Raw genomic sequence first — 19,901 nt, 5'->3', positions numbered from 1 at the left:
CTTGCACCTTTATATCTGAATATCCAAGCAGCTAAAAAAACGTAGGACTGTAGCAACTCCTACTCAATTATTGCACATACAACATATACATTCTCAACATTTTTATGCATATATCATGAGGTAGCATATTGAGTCTCATGCAATATGTAATTCAATACCCGTTGGTTTAACAATATGCAAAAACGTTCATGAACCACAAAGGTTCAACCACACTAGACATTTTGGTAATAAATTCATACAAACTAAGTTATCTAATCAACACAATATGTGTCAAAGAAGCCTAGCATGATGTCATTCCTACAACATTCTCTATAGTTCAAAGTCTTATGTAATCGAAGATTCTAGATAACAAGAAGCATGAATCAAGGCATATAGGTATTTAAAAAAAGAAACAGTGCATGATAGTTTTCTCCTACTTTTATAAATACCTTCAAGATACAATGTTTTTCCTTTTAGTAAAAAAAATTGACTTGGTATATATATATATATATATATGCATTCACAAGTAATAGTTATATAATAGTATGACAATTTAAAATGATTTTCATAAAGACTTAATGGACCTTGCAAGACAATGTGGTTTTCTCAAAACCACATTCATAGACTTAGGCTTTTTTTAAATCATCCAATTTAATTTTAAAATACATGCTTAGCCTTCATAAATCATTTTACCGCATTCACTTTTAATTTCCTATGAAGTCAAGTTCATGGCCATAAACCAAATCATATACACCATCTTATAATTTTATCCAAAATAAAGCATGACTAAATAATGTTTATTAATGCCTTTAGAAAATACTTCATTTTTTACAATTATGGAGAATTAGCAAGAGATCATCATCACATCCAACACATCATATTATAGAGATTATTCAGAGGATGGTTACTAAAACCGAGTTCCAACATAACACTCTATTTGTGCTTACATATTGAGTGAGTCACACTCATCTCCCGTGTTTTATCTTTAGGGCTCAAAGCCCTTGATCAAATCACATCTCCATATGTACACTACTTTAAGTAGTTCATACTCAAGCATAAGGAGGCACAAAAACACAAGGTATTCTAAACCGGTTCTTTCAAATTTGTCAGCACTTATCACTTAATGTCCATACACTCCATACATATTCATAAAACAATTAGCCAAAATATAACCAAAGCATATTAAACAAAGTTATTAAATCATCTAGCCCTATATGACCTTACCATGTAATATGGGATAGCTTTCATACCTCAAAACCATGTAGTGTGGTACATGGGCTTTTTTGATTAATTGTCAAACAAAGTTTGACAAGCTTTTGTAATCTTGGAAGTGCACGCAACTGATGGAGAATATATTGATCATCTGTTTCATATGTCATGAAGTGTCCATCTCTTCGGCACTTGGATTCTCCTGTCTTACACAATAAGAAAATCTCTTCTTCATCCCACTATTTCAATGTCACAATTTAGATTATCCCACTGATCTTTAGCGTTTCTATACTACCACCAAGTCCCTCTATATATCCCTTCATTTCGAAGAAACCAATATGCTTTTATAGGTATTGCGTTTCTTCTTCTTTCTGCTATTTTCAGATGGAATACTCTTCACATAGAGTGTCATATCTTGCCACTCTAAAGTTTTATTATAATAAATCATACTCGTAGCATACTAAAAACATTTTTAAATGACCCATAAAAAAAGTCTTCATAATTAGGAATCCAAAGATGTGTTTTAACATACGACATCTTTTTAATTTACTGCAAAATAGAACTTGAGATTCCATAATAAAAATATGATATTTCTCAACTCATAAAGAGTTAATCTTCGAATCCTTTTGAGTATTGAAATAGACTAAAAAAATATAAAATAGTGCTTAGTTCCATCCCTAAATCATACCATTTAGTGAGTATTCATTTTAGCGACATTTGCATCACAATACAATTTTTTTAGTTGAAAATCAGGTTGAGCATCTATCAATAAAAAATATGTTTCTCTTAATCCTCAAAGAATTTCTTCTTGAAATATTTTGTGTTGAAAACTAGACTCAAAATAAATTATAATATCATAGTGTGAATCCCAAATAATAATTTTCTTCAGAGAAATAAATAAGTGACATTCACATCACAAAATAAATCATACTGTAGAATTTCAGGATGAACACTATCTAGTAAAATTGCATTTTATCTCTATCATTATGGAGTTTCCATTGCAAACCAATTTTGTTTGAAAGTAGACACATAATAGTAACACATATATTTCCACAAGCTTTATATCACTTTGTTAAGTAGACTTGATAAATATAGTTATTCATGTCTTCAATGAAGGATATATTAAATTGTAAAAAATTCAGGATGACCTCTCTTCAATCCAAAATTTTTATTCCTCTCTTCCCATATATATTTCTCTCTTAAATAAATTTTATTACAATCTAGACTCGGAATGGAAGTCTAAAAACTTAGTGTGAGCCATAAAACATTATGTTAAGAATAAAAATAAAATCTTGACTTCCAAATTATAGAAATAATTTCCTTTGTAGAAAACTTTCAATAAATCGATCATATCTTTCCAACCACAAAGAATTTCTTTATGAAACTTTTTTGTTTGAAAGTATACTCAATTTTATGAGTCATAGTAAAATTTTAACAAGAAATAAAATCATATCATTGGTGAAAAAAATCACAAAACTTAATAGACAGTTCCTGGATTTTGTAAGGTTAGAACTGATATCCTTCATTGATGAGTCCAAAACTTTCAATTCTCTTGAGATCTGCAACTGAAATTTTGTAGGTAGATCATACTCTCAAAGACACAATATTACTACAGTATGCAATAGAAAAATACATCATTATCTTCTTCATATCACTGCTCCAAAATAGCCCAGAATACCCATTATGCAGAGCGCCTTTTCGGTGTTTAAAGATTCAAATAATTCTTAACTGTGGATGTATTACTTGACCACAATGGTAATTAGCTTTCATGTATCTCGTTCCCAAGCTTGATTTAGACTTAGTAAAGAGAAAAAGATAACTAATGACATCAAGTATCAATAGCTCTGATACCAATGAAAGAAAGACTAATACGATATGCCGGAGAATTTTGTTTTATTATTTTTCTTCTTTTCACCCCTTTTCTTTTCTTTTGGCAAAGATCACTTACAAGTAGTCTTATTACAATAATTATTGCTTTAAAGGAAATAAAACTAACAAATCCAATATCTTAAAAACCTTGATGCTATTAAACCAATTTTCTTTAAACAAAACAAATGTCCACAATTCTTATGATTTTGAATATAAAACCAATATAATTAAATACAACAAGAAAATCAAAAAAGTGCCAGAGATTACCTCAACCGAGTTTATTACACCCCATGCTGTGTCACCAACATCTAATAGTGTGGGATCAACGGTTTAGCTTCAATATCAAACCGAGAAAGCAAATTTCAGCCAAACTGAGTATTCACTCTTAAATTTCTACAAACTCTAAACTCCAAAATTTTCTTGGCTTATCCATAATTTTCCTACCCTTAATATTTTTAAAGCATGAGAGAGAAAGTGGGAGACTTAGGGTTGGGGCATGCCCCTCTAGAGGCTTAGGAGAGAGAAAGTGGGAGACCTAGGGTAGGGGCGTGCCCCTCTAGAGGCTTAAGAAAGAAAGGGTTAAAGAGAGAAAGTTGGAGAGAGAGAGACCCAGAGGAGAGAGAGTGGGGCGTGTCCCTATGGGAGAGAGAGGAGAGAGAGAGTTGTGGGAGACATAAAAATGTAGAGAATAGGGAGAGGGTGCACCCTTATTTATAGAGAAAAATTAAGTTTAGGATAGGTTTATCATAGTTTGCTTCTTTCTTGAGATTGAATGTGGACTGTTAATCAATGTGACTTGTGGGGTGAGAGATCTGAGCCATCTTCTATAGATGGGCCATCAACATTATAGAAGGTGCTTAGACCATTATCCTCATTTCCTTAAACCATTTTCCAATCAATATATTTAAATAAATTGAATCTTATTTAAATATTATTCATTTCATAAAATAACATATTCTTTCCCATACTATTAAAAGATATATCAAATCAAGATATGCTTTCAATATTTAGGATAAGGTGTGGTCAATCTTTTCCATATCTAATATTAGATCACATGCCACAAGATACATTTCCTAAATTTGAATAACTTGACAAACAAGCAAACAACCAAGAGGTGGGGCGTGCCACCCATGTGTGGCACGTGTGGGCGCCACCCACATGGTACACTGTGGGCCCATGTGCACTATAGGCCCCCATGATATTTACCAAATTAATTTCTAAAATATTATTTGAATTTTGTACTTTTGTAAAATCAATAACTTTATTTTTATAAGTCAAAAAATTATAAATAAAATATCAAAAGACTCATAAAAATTCAAATAATAATTTTAAAATAATTTCTATAATTAAACAAACATAATTAAATTAATGTGATGGAAAATGAATCCATATAGTTTGGGAATTGAATTAACAATCATGAGGCACTCCACCTTCAACTGTAGACTACGAACCACACTTGCTTTATCAGACCGACCCAGTGTTTCCCATGACCCACAGTCCAAGCAAGGGCTCGTTAGCGGGTCACCTAAGTCTGGCCGATGAGCCAAGAGGTCATAATCCCAGTCTGTGGATTTTAGTTCCTCCCCTAGAGACGAGTCAATATCACTAAGACCTTATGCGACCACAACTCTATGGCACAAAGGAGTATCCCGCGCACATGCATACGCTTCACCCTAAAATGTGGATATCTAGCTTTCCCTAACGATCTATCAATATGCATGTCGTGCGATGGATCTTGGATGAGGTTTTGGCTCCCGTATCTGTAGGCCCACCATCATAAACAAGGGTCACACAGTCTCTCGGCTCATTCATCTAGGCATAAGCTCCGACCTGATTAAGGGATAACCCAGAACCAGTCTTGGTTTGTTCTCTATACCCAGATACCTTGGGTTTTCCAACTAACTGGCCTAGATTGTCAAGCACAGTCCAGTATCAGCAAACATCGTTTGCTTAGTATGGTCCACGAGGGACTACACTCCCATTAAGTTCATGTTCCACTATATTATTTCATTTTACAAGCACTCATTAGGCCTTTAAAGGCACATAAATCCAACATCCTCACCTGAAATCTACAGTAGGTAATGTTGTTGCTAGCAAGGACAATTTGGTTTGTGATCTTGCGGAGTCCAATGATATAGAATCTGTATTTTCATTGAGTTATTTCAAAATCAACAAGTTGCAGATAATGATTTACCACCAATCTTTGGTACATGCTCAAATGAATAAGAACTCATGGAAGATCCAATCTTTGATACGGTTCAAGCTGAAGATGAAGAGGGTTTCGGAAGAGGATCTAGCTGGTTAAGACATGTTAAAGATGCATAATACATGCTTTAAATAGTGAATTAAAGCACTACATGCTGGTTTCTTTAAAGATGAAATGGTGTATTTTGGTTATTCTTATCGGAAAGTGAAGATGCCACATGAGTCTTAGATGTTAATGCCCTAAACAATCTGTTAACAAGCCATAAATTGGATTCCATGGACTCTCAAATTCTCGTGAATCTCTCTGATAATGAATTTTCCAATAGATGATCCCTACCAAGTGGGTGACAATATTTTCCTTGATACTAGGCTAGGAAGAAAGCATTGCCAGTCGGAGAATGTGGCAGAGTAGCTCACAGAGATTTTGACTGTCATGTCGAAGCGAAATGAAATCATGAGAAGCTGACATGGTGGAATACATGAGGAGGGAGTGACAAAAGTGCAAGCGGGGCCATAACGGAGGAAAGCAAATGGTGAAGGGAAGGGACCTATTACTACTACTAAATATTACAAGAATGCGGTTTCTATAAGGCCGGAAAAAAATAAAAAAAAGGTGAAGCCTCACCTTAAAACCTTGCCAGCAAAATATCTAGGGCATGGGAAATCATACGAGGGCTCTAAAATCTATTTCCACCACCGATACTGAAATTTGTACCTCTACAAATGATATAGATCTTATGGATATGTGAACACTTGAAATAAACATTATAGATAATACATTATAATATACACTATTTTTAGGGATAGAAATCCAAATCTTTCTTCGCATCTATAGTGGTTAAGGTCGAGATGACCGATTTGAAGGTTTTGTGATGTCGAAACTACAAATTTTGGTGAGATTTCACATGTGGCTAGTTTTTTTTCTGAAGGACTAGGCCCTATTTGAACCTTTTCCATATTACAATGGTGTAGTTGTAACTAGAGTTAGAAAGACCAATTCGGGCGGACAACTTGGCCCAAGTCCAAGTCCTAGTCCGAGAGACTCGGCCCGAGTTGGGCCAAGATCTGGCCCGCCCAAAAAGTGTTAAAAATAAAAATGCAAAAACGATACCTAAAAATAGAAAAAATATGTAATCATCATCGTCAAAATATTTTCTCAACTAATTGGGGTCAGTTACACGAATCCCGGTTCACAATTCTGCTCTATTAAATGTCATACCTTCGATGAAGTCAAAGCCCCCATATCTATAGGAAAAATATGTTTAAAATAAAATTAAACAAAACACATCTAAATGAGGTTAAAAAAGCAATGAAAAATGGATTTTGAAAAGAATCAATTTGTGATGGGGGTATTTTAGAAATAATCTAAAAAGAATGGCAAATATAAAAAAAACTAAGTATTCATGGCCAAAATACTTTCCAATCTTTGCCAAAATTATCGAAAACATAAAACAACATATCACAAATAAATTTCTTATTTTTTGGGATATTTTTATTAATTTTTATAAGATCACCGAGTGAGACCAACCAACTCAATATACTCGAGCGAGTCTGACTTGGCTCGCCCAAGTAGTCAAACATTGGTTGTAACTAGGTATGGAAATTTTTCAAGCAGACAATGGCAATGATTAGATCATCGATTTGGGAGGAACGTATATGCAACCCCATGTACAAGTTTGTTTGCATCATACAAGTCAAGAGACTTTGGAATGGTTCACATTGGTAGTAGTAATAATACTTAAAAGGGTATATTGAGGGTAGGAGACGTATGCCATGGAAACCTTTGGTGCAATGTTGATGCTCAAAGATGTAAAGCGCATAGATCTCTTAATGAATTTAATCTCCACAAGGAAGTTGGTTGACGAGGGTTATCACATGGCCTTTTGGTAAGGTGAGTTTCCTAGTTTTTTTTGGAAAAAAGACCTAATATTGACATATCTTTTAAGGCAAAACTATTTACTGATAGATGGGACAAACAATGAGTGGATTTTCCTTTTAGATCCATGTGTAAACAGTTTGGTACCCATCGTGTAACCTATTAAGCTTAGATCCACAAAAAAACACTTAAAAAATAGCTGCAAAGGGAGTAGATGTGGGAGAAGAAGGATTTCCAAAGGTGCCCGAGGCTGGAAAAGCCAAAGCGGCCAAACGTGCACCATTAACTGCTTAGCCCCAGCGGGGCTAAGTTTGCCGCTGAGGTAGTCGAGTGGTACATATTGTTTCCTCACAGCCCCGTAAGCCTTCTGAGAAGCTTACCTTGTGTTCTGGTAGTCATGTCCTTCACATCTTAGAGCGTATGGACTGTTAATCTGTAAAGAGGTGATGCTCGAAATCAGGATGCTAGCTTTCTTTGCTCAAAAGTGAGAAAGCCAGAGGCTCCTGATCAATGTTCAAAACCATGTCTCGGTGACGGGATTTGGCCCATGCCTTGAGCTGAGTAACTCGGCCCAAGTCGGGCTAGATCTAGGCAAGCCAAAAAAGGTTAAAAATAAAAAATTATAAAAGCAACCCAAAAAATAGGAAAATATATTTCACTTAAAAATAAAACACATCTAAATGAGGTAAAAAAAAAAAAAAAAAGTGAAAAAAATGGATTTAAAAAAAAATCAAATGGTGTTATTTTAGAAATAATAGAAAAAAAAAAGAGAATTTAAAAATAAGTATTCATGACCAAAATACTTTCCAATCTTTACCAAAATAATAAAAAATATATATTACAAATAATTTTTTTATTTTTTAGATTTAAAGCAGTGAAAAAAATGGATTTTAAAAAAATCAATGAGGTTATTTTAGAAATCATAGAAAAAGAAGAGAAAATTTTAAAATAAGTATTCATGTCCAAAAGACTTTCCAATGTTTACCAAAATGATAAAAAATATATTACAAATAAATTTTTTATATTATATATATAGGGAGATGATCTTGTCAACCCACTGGCTGACAGCTACAGTATCAGCCAACGGTCCAGATTCAATTTGGATCCGATCCAATGGTTACGACCTCATTTTGTATTTCAATTTTCAGTTTTTTTTATACAAATCCAAATCATTCAAAATTTTAAGTATCTACTTGTCAAAAATAGGAGAATATAATAAAAATAATAATTCGTAAAATATAAACTGATCAAAATACCTCCGAAACTTTTTTAGAGTATTTTAGTCAATTTTTGTTTTGCGAATTAATTTTTTATGTTTTAATTAGGTGCGTTCTGATGAGAAGAATGATCGTCTAAAATTTCAAGTGATTTGGATTTGTAGAATAAAAAATAAAATACGAAATGAGGTCGTGACTGTAAGATCGGCCCATATTGAATCTAGACCATTGGCTGAAACTGTAGCAATTTGCCTGTGGGTTGACAAAATCATTTCTCATATATATATATGAGAAATAATCCTATAGAACCCTCTCTCACCCATGTGTGTAGGACCCCAAAAGATGACCATTAAATTTGATACCAATTTATATAAAAGTCAAATCACACGTTCATATAATAAATTTTTTAGAGATCCGTGCCAATTTTAATGGTGATCTTTTGAGATAATCCAGCATTGTTCTTGAGCTTATCGTCTTCATCCCAAAGGTATTTTAGTTACTTCTTTGGAGTGGAGAGCGTTATGCTCCGGCTCTACCGAGAGTGAGAGAGAGAGAGAGGCGAAATGAGCCGGCACTACCGTACGTTGCATTTAAACAAGTTGTACCCCTAAATAAGCGAAGTTTGGCGTCCGGGTCACATAATTATTTGATTCGGTATAAGAAGACCATGCCAATGGGTCGTTTTCTCTGCTGCATAATTTGAGAAAGTTTGAAAAACAGGGGGTCATTGTGGTAGTGCCCACATACTTCAATTCCTTCTATTCCCACTAATACCTTTAAAAACCATGAGCCATTTTGAAAAATGACAAGAAGCATATATTTCTCACTAAATTACCAAAAAAATATATAATCGAATATGTTCAATTGCGAAGGAAGAATAAAAAATAGACCCACAGTACCATAGGTGTTGACATAAAGCGAGCAGAGGCTGCTACTGCTGCAAAAAACATAAGAAATGTAGGCATCTTGAAAAAGTGGCTCAGTGAACAGATGAAGGGTCATTCAATCACCTTTTTATTCTTAATTTCATTGAACAAGGTTATAGAATATCAAGACCAAGAGATGTGCATGTTCATCACGGTAGATTACATGTACCTATTAGGATCTTCAATTGCTGAAAAAGTGAGACAACATCAATATCAATGACGCACACTCTGACGAATACAAGTTAAATTGTTCTCTGGCTTAGGAAAGATAAATACAAGCTAAATTTTGACATAAGTTTTCAATAAAACTCAGGAATGGCAGGAGTGGAAGGAATGCTGATAGTTTGGAAGGGGAGGTCAGGTACGGGGTTGAGAATGCGTCGGATCAGGTCTAGATCCACAAGAATCCAGATTTAGATAACAAGAAGTATATATAGGATCCGGATCTAGATTTAGATATGGATTTAGAATATTTGGATCTAGATCCAAATTCAAAAGTATACATGGGATCCGGATTCTGGATCTGGACCTGACCAGACCTAAAAAAAATTATTTTATATCTATAAAATAATATATAATAAAAGTACTATATAATATATATGTACATATAAACATAATATTTTAATAAAGAAAAATTACGCATATATCCGTTATATTTTGCGTTATAGTTTCTGTTATTACATGTATATCCATTTTTTACCTTTCATAACGTAAATTTTAAAACAATACAAATTTACTCTTTTTCTGATGTTGGACAACCAAATTGAAGGGTTTTTCAGATGTTCAACATCTGAAAATAGCCCGAAATTTTGAAGTTCAAATTCTCATTTTCGGTTGTCTGAAAATAACCTGAAACCTTCTGAAATTTCGCAGTCACATTTTCATATGTTCAACATTCGAAAATGTGACTGCGACATTCTAGAATTCTATAATGTTTCTGGAATCTTGCAGTCATATTTTCTGATGTTGAACATCCGAAAATGTCATCAGATGTTGAACATCCGAAAATGTCATCAGATGTTGAACATCCATAAATGGGAATGTGAACGTTAAACTTTCAGGCTATTTTCGGACGTTGAACATCCGAAAAATCCTTCAATTCGGTTGTTCAAAACCCGAAAAAGGGTAAAGTCATCTTTTTTTTTAAAATTGTGTTATAAAAGTAAAAAACGAACAAACATGTGGTAATATAAACTTTTTGGTATATCTGTAATAACGTAAAGTATAACGGATATGTATGTAATTTTTACTTTTAATAATCGGGTCGGATTTAGATTGGATCCATATATACCCGGATCTGATCCGAACGACTATTTAGATCCAAATTTTGGATCCGAAACCTACCCGTCGGATCCAAATTTTAGATCCATACCCAAATCCAAATAGGGCGCGAAATTTGAGTTTCGGATCCAAACCGGGTAAATTCTTAACCCTAGGGAGGTATATAATGTGTTATTCTAGCCTTGTTGAGTTCACAATGAGCCGGGTAGCCCGGTCCTAGAAAAACAGGGCTTCAAATTGTTGCACGAAAGCCTTGCTAGGGCCAATCCCGACTTGGTTTGGTCCGGCAGTGGCCTCCAGTTTTTCTTGTTTAATTTTTTGAATTTTTCTTCATTTGTCTTAGATAGGCCCGACCTCTCCCTTTGGGCCAACCCTATGGGGTCAAGGGCCGGGCCAGCCCAGGGCCGCCCATTTGCCTCCCGTACTTCTTGTTGAGGGCACTGCTAAAGAGGAAGAGGCCCCGACGCTGCCCCAACACCCACAACTCATCAATCATTTGCACCAGCCGACTATTGTGGAGGAGGATTCATGAAACGGTGTGAGATCGGCAAAAGAAAACACAGACTGCCCATAGATGCTCAAGCAATTATTTTACAAGATTAGGGATGTGCTTAGTTTAATAAATATCGACTTAATACATTCTTGTAGGGGGACCAGTATGGAAGAAAGTCGCCCTCGCCAAAGATTGTGGGGCTAAAAATGATAGCTTCCGTGTCAAGGTTTTTATTTGACTCCTGTTTTTTTTTTTTTTGGTGGTGGTTGAATAGGTTTTTATTCCACTCTTCTTTTCAATTTGTTTTGGGTCTAGCATGTAAATAAACTTACTTTACCTGAAAAGATGATAAATACTTGTGTACATCAATTTTTTCATTGACGATCGAGGCTCAAAAACTCAGCTTAGGCTCGGAAATCAGGCTTTCACTAACTGAGTAACTTGGGCAAGTTCGAGTCATAATAATAATAATAATAAGGGATTGTATACAATGAGACCATTTACCTTTGATATTAGGAGGTCACAATTACTTAAAGCAATCCTATGTAAAATCAGATAGTTTGGGTGTGTCACAAAGTTACACAAAAATTCTTTTGAAGTTTGAGTTTGGTCAATGAAATAAATACAATCATTCAATTTCACATCCAATGGTCAAGAAAATTGTGACTACCTTGTATCAAAGATAAATGGTCTCATTGTATATTTTTTTTAATAATAATAATAATAATAATAATAATAATAATAATAATAATAATAATAATAATAATAATAATAATAATAATAATGATGATAATGATGATAATAATAATAACGATAATAATATGTTAAAAGTAAAAGACAACATAAATATTAGGTGGTATTCTACATGATATTTTTCCAATTAGTGGAAGAGAATTTTATTGTCCCGTGGACATAGGCCATTTGCCGAACTATGTAAATATTTGTGATTCACTTCTTTAATTCTCTACGCTATTTTTCATTCTTTTTATTTTTTCCAAACCTTTGTTTTTTATCCTCTACAAAAGAGATTATTCAAAGAGACAAGAAATATCATGAACAAAATGATAAAGATATTGTAAAAGCAAAGAAAATATCAATCATACATTGTAGGATATTTGGGCAAGCTTTCTATGCTTCTCCTACAGCATAGAAGTTCTATCCTCCCCCTTATCTACCCGTTCATTCTGAATGGAGGGTTTAGTAATATAATTAATTATATATATAATAATTATCATTATATACATTATAATATATTAAAATAGGACAATATAATATCATATAGCGTTATAATAACAATTATAAAATTATATTATAATATAAATTAAATATAATTATATTATTTATAATTATTGTGACGATATATAATTATTATAACTAATTATAGTTTCAATCTCCCAAAAATGCCAATTAAACCTATTATGGCAGAATTCAATTTCCACATATTAGGCTTAAAATGTGGAATTCATTCTCCATGCAAAAATTCGACTTCCGACAATTATATGGAACAAAACCAGCAATTAGACAAGTCAAGTATAAGTTAAATTTTGATGAAAGTTCTTTAAGAAACTTAAGAAGAAGTAGAAAGCATCGCTATGAAAAGCTTAAAGAGGAAGAGGCCCAAGCACTGGTCGAGGGCCTATAACTCAGTACTAACCGTGTATAATGGAGAAAGATTCGAGCAACGTTGTCAATGTTCCAAAAGACATTGGAGCAACGTTGTGAGATGGACAAATGAAAGCAGGGACTGCTTAGAGATGCTCAAGCAATTTTTCTCAATAGATAAGATTAGGCATATGCTTAATTCAATGAATGTCAACTTGTACGCTCGTGCAGGGAGACCAATATGAAAGCAAGAAGCCTTTGCAAAAAGATTGTGGGGCTGTTAAAAAAATGATAGCCTTCATGTCATAATTTTTATTCGACTTCTTTTCAATTTTTGCTGCAGTTCTAGCATTTAATAAACTCTTTTTCTTTCTTTTTTTTTTATCTTTTTGTCTTTTTTTTTTTTTTGTGTAAAAGATGACAAATACTTGTGCACTTCAATTTTATTATACAATGAAAAACAAGTTTCAATAAATTTGATTAGTGCCCCACGCTAGACTCACCTGAGTAGTGTACAAAGGATAAAAAAGTGCTAAAAATAATGATTAAAAATATTAACAATTAAAAAAAAAATAGAAAATAAAATCAACAATAAATAGCATAAAATGGAAATAAAAAATAAAATATGGATAAAAAAAAAGTGAGTAACAGATATTTCAAAAAGGATATGGTTTGTATAAGGCTGAGGCCCTAAACAATCAAAATAAGGCGCACATTCAAATAGTACTGAAAGATGTTGTTTCAGTACTGGAAATTTTTATAATGGCTTGAAAAATTATTTTCATCTCTAATTATAAAATTTAAAGCTTCAAAAATAGTGTAGATCGAGCAGATCTATGAACACTTGAAAATCTTAAAAATTGACGGTAAAAAATTACATTATAATATTCACTATTTTCAGGACTTCAAATTTATTTTTTCTCATATCCATACATCCTGAGGTCAAGGTGATCGATTTGAGGATTTTTGGGCATTGAAAGAACCTTTTCTAGTTAATTTTTGAGGCATGCCTTATTTTGATTGTTTAAGCCTCACCCTTACATACACTTTTGCCTTTAAAAAAAACTCCAAAACTCCAAAAAGTAAAAATAATAAGACATGGGACAAGAAAAACTCGCAAATCATCATAACAAATCCAAATTATATATGGAATATTTATAAATTATTTCACAATCTAATATAACGTTTACATTTTCTATTTTTAAATAACCTAGGACAACTCAGCACAAGAGGCCGAGTAGAGTTTTCCTATTTCGAAGGAATACTGATAATTTAAAGGCACAACAAATATCAAGAAAAAACTGATAAAGATATCTCAAAAAGCAAAGTAAATATCAGTGATCAAATTGATAGAGATAATGCAAAAAGCAAAGAAAATATCAATGATTCATTGAAAGATATTTTGACTAATAAAGCTCAAGTCAAAATCACTCTCATTTATTGAGGCTTACGTGATGGGCTTCTTAAACACAAGGAAAATATCGTTTTAGTGGACCGCACGCTGTGCCAAAGTAGGTGGCCGCCCTCTGTGCCCATGTGCATGGATCAGCATTGTAAAGTTTAAATGAATCCATCCAAACAAAACCTTATGCATTGGCGTAGTCATTTGTGTTTTCTAGTCTGCCACCGACTAAAAAAGAAATGCAATTTTTTTTTTTTTTTGCACATGCCTCCTCAAGCATGGGATCGTATTTATATTATAACAAAACCTAAGTTTTAAGATATATTACTTAATTAACAATCATATGGATTGATTGATCTACGTAACGCATGCTCATCCACTGATTTGCACAACCCAATTTTCTAATGGAAAAGAGGTATTTAAAAAATGGTCAACTTTAAATTGTAGCATGTAAGGTGCACCTCAATTTTTGATGTGGAAAAATACTTTGTTGATCAGAATTATGGGCATATAAAAAATATATTTTAAATCCAAAAAAATAGTCCCTCTAGTAGCACATTATTTAGACTATTCATTTTCAAGAAAATTAAGTCCTTCTTGATCAGCTCCATCCACACCACTTTTAGAGCTGTAAATTTCATAATTAGAAGTAAAAAGAGATTTTTAGGCCATCATAAATGCTTTCAGCACGAGAATTACGTATTTTCATAAGGAAAAGGTTTATATACTTACTCTACTAGACAAACCTTATATACTCCCCCCAATCGTCCAATTTAAATCAAGTGAGCCACTGACCGTTTGATCAAGATCCGACGCTTCTGAGTATTTAATTTTTTAAAAAAAATTTATAAAAAATTATATAAATATTAAATTTGGTACGTGCCATCATCTCAATGAGGTACACCTAAAAAAATAAGTTTGATAAAATACAATGACAATAATACCAATAAAACATTTAGAGGTATTATAGTCACTTTATTTTATTAAGAATATTTTTTTTACATTTTTTACAAGTGCGAGTTTAGGAGAGGAGTGGACACTCAAATTTAATGTCAAAATAGGAGAGGAGTGAACGTCTACAATTTGATGTTAAAATGTTTTGTACAGAAAAAAAAAAAAAAGTGTTGAGGCATGACATTGTGATTGGCATGATAGAATGAAGTATATAAATTTATAAAGAAAACTTGCCCTTTTGTAAAACATAGAAGTATATAAATTTTATAAAGAAAACTTGCCCTTTTGTAAAACTGCACCTTACTTTGATTGTTAAGGTACTACAAAATTTGATGTTAAAATGTTTTGTAGAGAAAAAAAAAAAAAAAAATGTTGGGGCATGACATTGTGACTGGCGTGATAGAGGGAAGTATATAAATTTTATAAAGAAAACTTGCCCTTTCGTAAAACTTAGAAGTATATAAATTTTATAAAGAAACTTGCCCTTTCGTAAAACTGCGCCTTACTTTGATTGTTAAGGTACTACAAACTACACTCACTTCTAGTTCTACCATTTTTACTGTATTCCACCGAACTGTTTGTCACAATGGGCGTAAACAATGCCGTTATAGGATATTGATCGCTATAACGCTTGCTCATCCACTAATTTCCAAAAACCCAAATTAATTGTGATAATGGGTACAAATAATGCGTTACTCCCCTAAAAGTCTAGTGGCCACTTGCTTACGTGTTTAATTTAGAACTTATATATAGCGATAAAAATTGCAACGTAATAAGATTCCTATCTGTTTTAGGAATCACACCACTCACCTATCACAAGAAGGGAGAGAAAATGAAAAAAAGATAGAAAAATAAAGAAATTCAACTCCTTTGGCATTAATAGGCATGCATACGTGTGCATGGAGATTAAATAATTGGTAAACATTCATAAACTAAAACCAATCTCAAGCACCAAATTATGTCTCTAATTTTCTTGGACCCATCGCCACAGCGAAAGCATGATAAATCCCCCTAACAAATCATACCCAAAAGCCGGCCAAAAAGAATCAAACCCTCCAACTCATCCTACCGTCACCTATAAAACCAACAACCAACCTTGGTCCCTACATAATGCGCACAGTTTTCATTTAATATTGAGACCCAAGTTAGTCATGGGTGTTGTCTATGTGGGCCAAACCTATATGCTAAATATGGCCCCCCACCCCTAAATGTATATCATGGGTTGGAGAGCTCTATAGGCTATATGTGTTTTAAAGCTCAACTTGGGCCGAGTACCCGACCCGGTCCTGAGCCATGCTTCTCGGCCGAGTTTTCGATCACGTTGCTATATTATTAAGAGGAAACGTATATATATAGACTATATCAGTGTTCGAAAGCTCGACTCAGGCGAGTAATCTGCCCAGTCCTGAGCCGAGCTACTCGGCCGAGTTATCGAATGCGTCGCTACTTTGTAAAGAGGAGAGCATAGAGGTTGATAGTATCGCCTCTAAATATATAGAAGCTCTCAAGATAGCCACCATAGAGAGAGGCCCAGGGTCAAGGCAATCAAAGTAGCCATATGCGTTGTTTGCTTTGGGGTGGCCTTGCTATAGTCTTGTGGATTGCCGGTAAAGATCATTGTGTCATTGATGAGAGGGGGGAGCACAGCTTCTGGATGGTCACCTCCACCTTGAGACTTTTGACTGCAAAAAAGGGAACATAGAGAATTTTACAAAAGGGAATATCAAAAGTCAAAATCCTTACCTAAGGAAACCCAACATGGAGGTTATCAAAAAATTGAGAAAGCCTTACATACAATGCACGCATGATAAAAGCGAAGAGTCTTTTTCAATTTTCCTTGCTAAAGGAACACGCACACGCAACCTGGATCGCCCCTTTGGAAACCGGTTCGGATCGACCGGCCACCGGCGAATAATATTTTTTAAAAAATTATTTGAAAAATTTGAAAAACACTAAAAAATAAAGTGAGACCAATTCTATAATAAAATTGGTAGAACTGGCTGGTTCTGTTTTAAAACTGGGTAAAAAAGGCTAATTCCTAAAATTTAGGAATATCGGGACTGACTGGCCTTAGACAATTCCGGCTCCAAATCGAGCCGTTCCGTTCCGGACCCCTTCACCAACTTTTAAAACCTTGCGTTAAACACATTAAATCCAATCTCCACCAACTGGTAATGGGTTTCTTTTTGGCAGTACAAGGTTACAACCATTAACTCTTTCTTTCGTGCGGGTGTGATTTTTCCCTTTATAAATACATCTACACTTGTTGGTTTTTCCCTTATTAGACGGATACAACATCATACTCGAAGAGCCATAAAAAAACATGAAGAAAAAGGGAAACACAATTAAATCTAAGAAACCAAAAGAATGGGAAAAACCTCATTTACTACCAGATAAAAAGGGCCACTAGTATGCCACAATCTATAAAAAGAAATAGAAAATAGTGCCCACACAGCTGGTGAATCTCGACCGTCCACTCTCTACATTCTCCCATATTCAAAAGACCACGTGTAAAAGTTGCCTAGGATTCGTGTAATAAATCACTTTCTACAAGGTCGATAAAAGGAGGTACTTGTCATTCCAAAGATGCTTGGGCAAAGCAGGCGCTAACGGTCAAATTTCAAAAACGACAACTCATGAACCAGACCAGTTTTGGGGCGTTTCCAACTTTTAACACAACGCAAGGTTCATGGGTGGGTTTAACACAACGCAAAGTTCATGGTTGGGTTTCAATTTTCAAAGGAATAAAATATCACTGCGAAAATCTTATGCAAAGAAAATAAATAAAGGCACATTTGATACGTGTAAAAATACTTTCGTGAAAAAAACTTCTTGATTTGTTGCGAGAGCTTTTTCACATCAAATGGTCGCCGTTTGGTTTAAAAAAAATGTTAGACCATATGGTGTGAAAATCACATGCATCTGGTCATATGAGAGAGTTTTATATGAAAAATACTTTCATTGGAGTGGAGTATTTTCATGTGTACCAAACATGCCTAAATGATAATAAACTAAAAATAATAATAAACTAAAAATAATAATACGAGAACTCCCTCTCTAATTTTCAAAAGAATTACTGCCTATACAAATGCAATGCAAAAAAAAGCACAAAAAAGAAAAAAATGCAAAAACTCTCCATCGCTCTCTCCACTTACTTTGGAATGGAAGGGCAAAACGTGATCACGTAGTCCGCACCAGAGCACGTAAACGTGCTCGTCGCATCATCGTAGGCATAACTATACGCCCTAGGACAAGCATTCTTGAAGAACTGAGAGTACGATGTAGGCTTGCAAGTGTTTGGATTACCATACGCCCCACTACAACAATACTGTGGACTACCAAAAGCCTCACAAGCACTTTTACAGGCCACACTCTCCTTCCCATCCAAACCCTGCACCCTCAAATCGCTAGGACACACCTCATTGAGGTCCACCAAACAGCCCGTTGTACTACAATTTCCACTCCCCCCTTGAATGGAAATGAGCATAGGCAAATTATATCCATCCACTAAGCTCACATCATAAAAATCGAGACCACCGCTTTGTATTGTGAACTCAGCTAAAGTAGCTGGTGGAGCCGCGCCACCACCTAAGCATTCAATCTTATTTGAACCACAGTCACCCGTTTGGCATGTGAAGTTGATCGCGGTGGTTGAGTCGGTGGTGCAGAGGGTCCGGGCCCACATGCGACCCGACCATGTGGAGGGGGCGTTTAGAGAGAGAGAGGAAGATGGTTGGAGAGAGAAACCGGTTGAGGAGAGAGGAGAGGACCCGGCGTTGGAGAGGATTCCGGGCCATATTGTGTATTTGCAGTTGTTTGTTATCGTGAATGAGGCCGAATGCGTACCTGAAAATGAAAAAAATCACATTATAAATGGCTAGAAAGAGAGTTAATCATGAGGAAACAGAAGTAAGAACAGAAAAATGCTGAGAATGATTAAAATGTCTTTTTCTCTCTTCTCGAAGGGAAAAGAGAGAAATATACAGCAAAGAGAGTAATAATCTAATAACGTTTTGGCTCTTTTCGATGAGGACGAAGCACGAACCCGAAACCGAGAAACAAATATGACTATAATGGGGTTTTTCTCTGTTTTTTCTGTCAATAATGGGGTTTTTCCCTCTATTGTTTGGTAGCAAGAAACTCAGTGACCCAGAATAAAGCAGGAAAAAAATGTGAATATTCCACTATGGGTTTTCCTTTTAGCAAGCAAATCAAAACCTGGAATAAAGCAGGAAAACAGTGTCAATAATCATATAACCGTTTTTTGCTCTTGTGACATTTCCATGGTTTGAAAAACTCAAAACCCAGAATAAAGAAGACAAACACAGTAATAATCATAATGGGGTTTTCTCTCTCTCGTTGTTTTTTTAATTTTATTGAAGCAAAAAACTCAGAAACCCAAAATAAATAGACTAAACAGTGAATAATAATAATGGGCCTTCTCTCTTTTTCTGTTGTTGTGCAGCTTTCATGGAGCAAGAAAATCAAAACATAGAAAAAGCAAAGAAAAATAGAGAAATAACCATTTCGTCAAAAAAAAAACAGAGAAATAACCATAATGGGGTTCTATCACTCTCTCTCGGAACAAACCTGTAATAAACAGAGTCACAAGAACCACAACTATTTCTCCCACCATTTTGGCAAGAACACCAGTATGGGGAAAACCGGATCACAGAAACAATCCCGATTGTCTTTTGAAGAAACAGAGGGGTTTTATAAGCAGTAACAAATGGGAAAGGCCAGAAAGGTTCAGGGCCTCTATTTATAGAGAATGGCCTCTCTGTCTGTTGTCGGCAGCGGGATAGGTGACTGTAACACGAAGCCCAAAACCGCAAGGAACGGGGGCCAGGGTTTTAATGGTAACCGCTAGGCCCACTCCCTCTCTTCT

At 34.5% G+C, this 19,901-nt stretch overlaps 1 protein-coding gene across 2 annotated transcripts; it reads right to left on the bottom strand.

Moving 5' to 3' along the window:
- Window positions 1–15,859: 15,859 nt before the first annotated feature.
- LOC18441626 (thaumatin-like protein 1) lies at window positions 15,860–19,901 on the bottom strand. 2 transcript variants are annotated; one of them, XM_006851852.4, is made up of 3 exons: window positions 19,604–19,901; window positions 18,169–18,859; window positions 15,860–16,695 (listed from the first exon to the last, which is right to left on the bottom strand). In XM_006851852.4, exons 1-3 carry the CDS (start codon window positions 19,647–19,649, stop codon window positions 16,518–16,520), a joined length of 915 nt encoding a protein of 304 aa, XP_006851914.2. In that variant the 5' UTR covers window positions 19,650–19,901; the 3' UTR covers window positions 15,860–16,517. The 2 variants fall into 2 exon arrangements, with proteins under 2 accessions (XP_006851914.2, XP_088701976.1); XM_088845850.1 differs by lacking the exon at window positions 15,860–16,695 and having other exon boundaries at window positions 18,165–18,859.

This window comes from Amborella trichopoda, chromosome 9, assembly GCF_054954075.1.
Source record: "Amborella trichopoda isolate Santa Cruz 75 chromosome 9, AtrichopodaSantaCruz75HAP2 v2.0, whole genome shotgun sequence".
NCBI classification, from domain to species: Eukaryota; Viridiplantae; Streptophyta; class Magnoliopsida; order Amborellales; family Amborellaceae; genus Amborella; species Amborella trichopoda.
Note: the sequence above shows the minus strand (reverse complement) of the source record. Positions and strands in the feature narration are given on the sequence as shown.

What these genes read in the sequence shown, in the direction of transcription:
- LOC18441626 (XM_006851852.4), bottom strand. Translation starts at nt 19,649, where the DNA reads ATGGTGGGAGAAATAGTTGTGGTTCTTGTGACTCTGTTTATTACAG. An exon ending in TGTGACTCTGTTTATTACAG is followed by an intron (nt 18,860 to 19,603) that starts GTTTGTTCCGAG and finishes TTTCATTTTCAG; the next exon opens with GTACGCATTCGGCCTCATTC. An exon ending in TTTTGCCCTTCCATTCCAAA is followed by an intron (nt 16,696 to 18,168) that starts GTAAGTGGAGAG and finishes CCTTTTTTGCAG; the next exon opens with TCAAAAGTCTCAAGGTGGAG.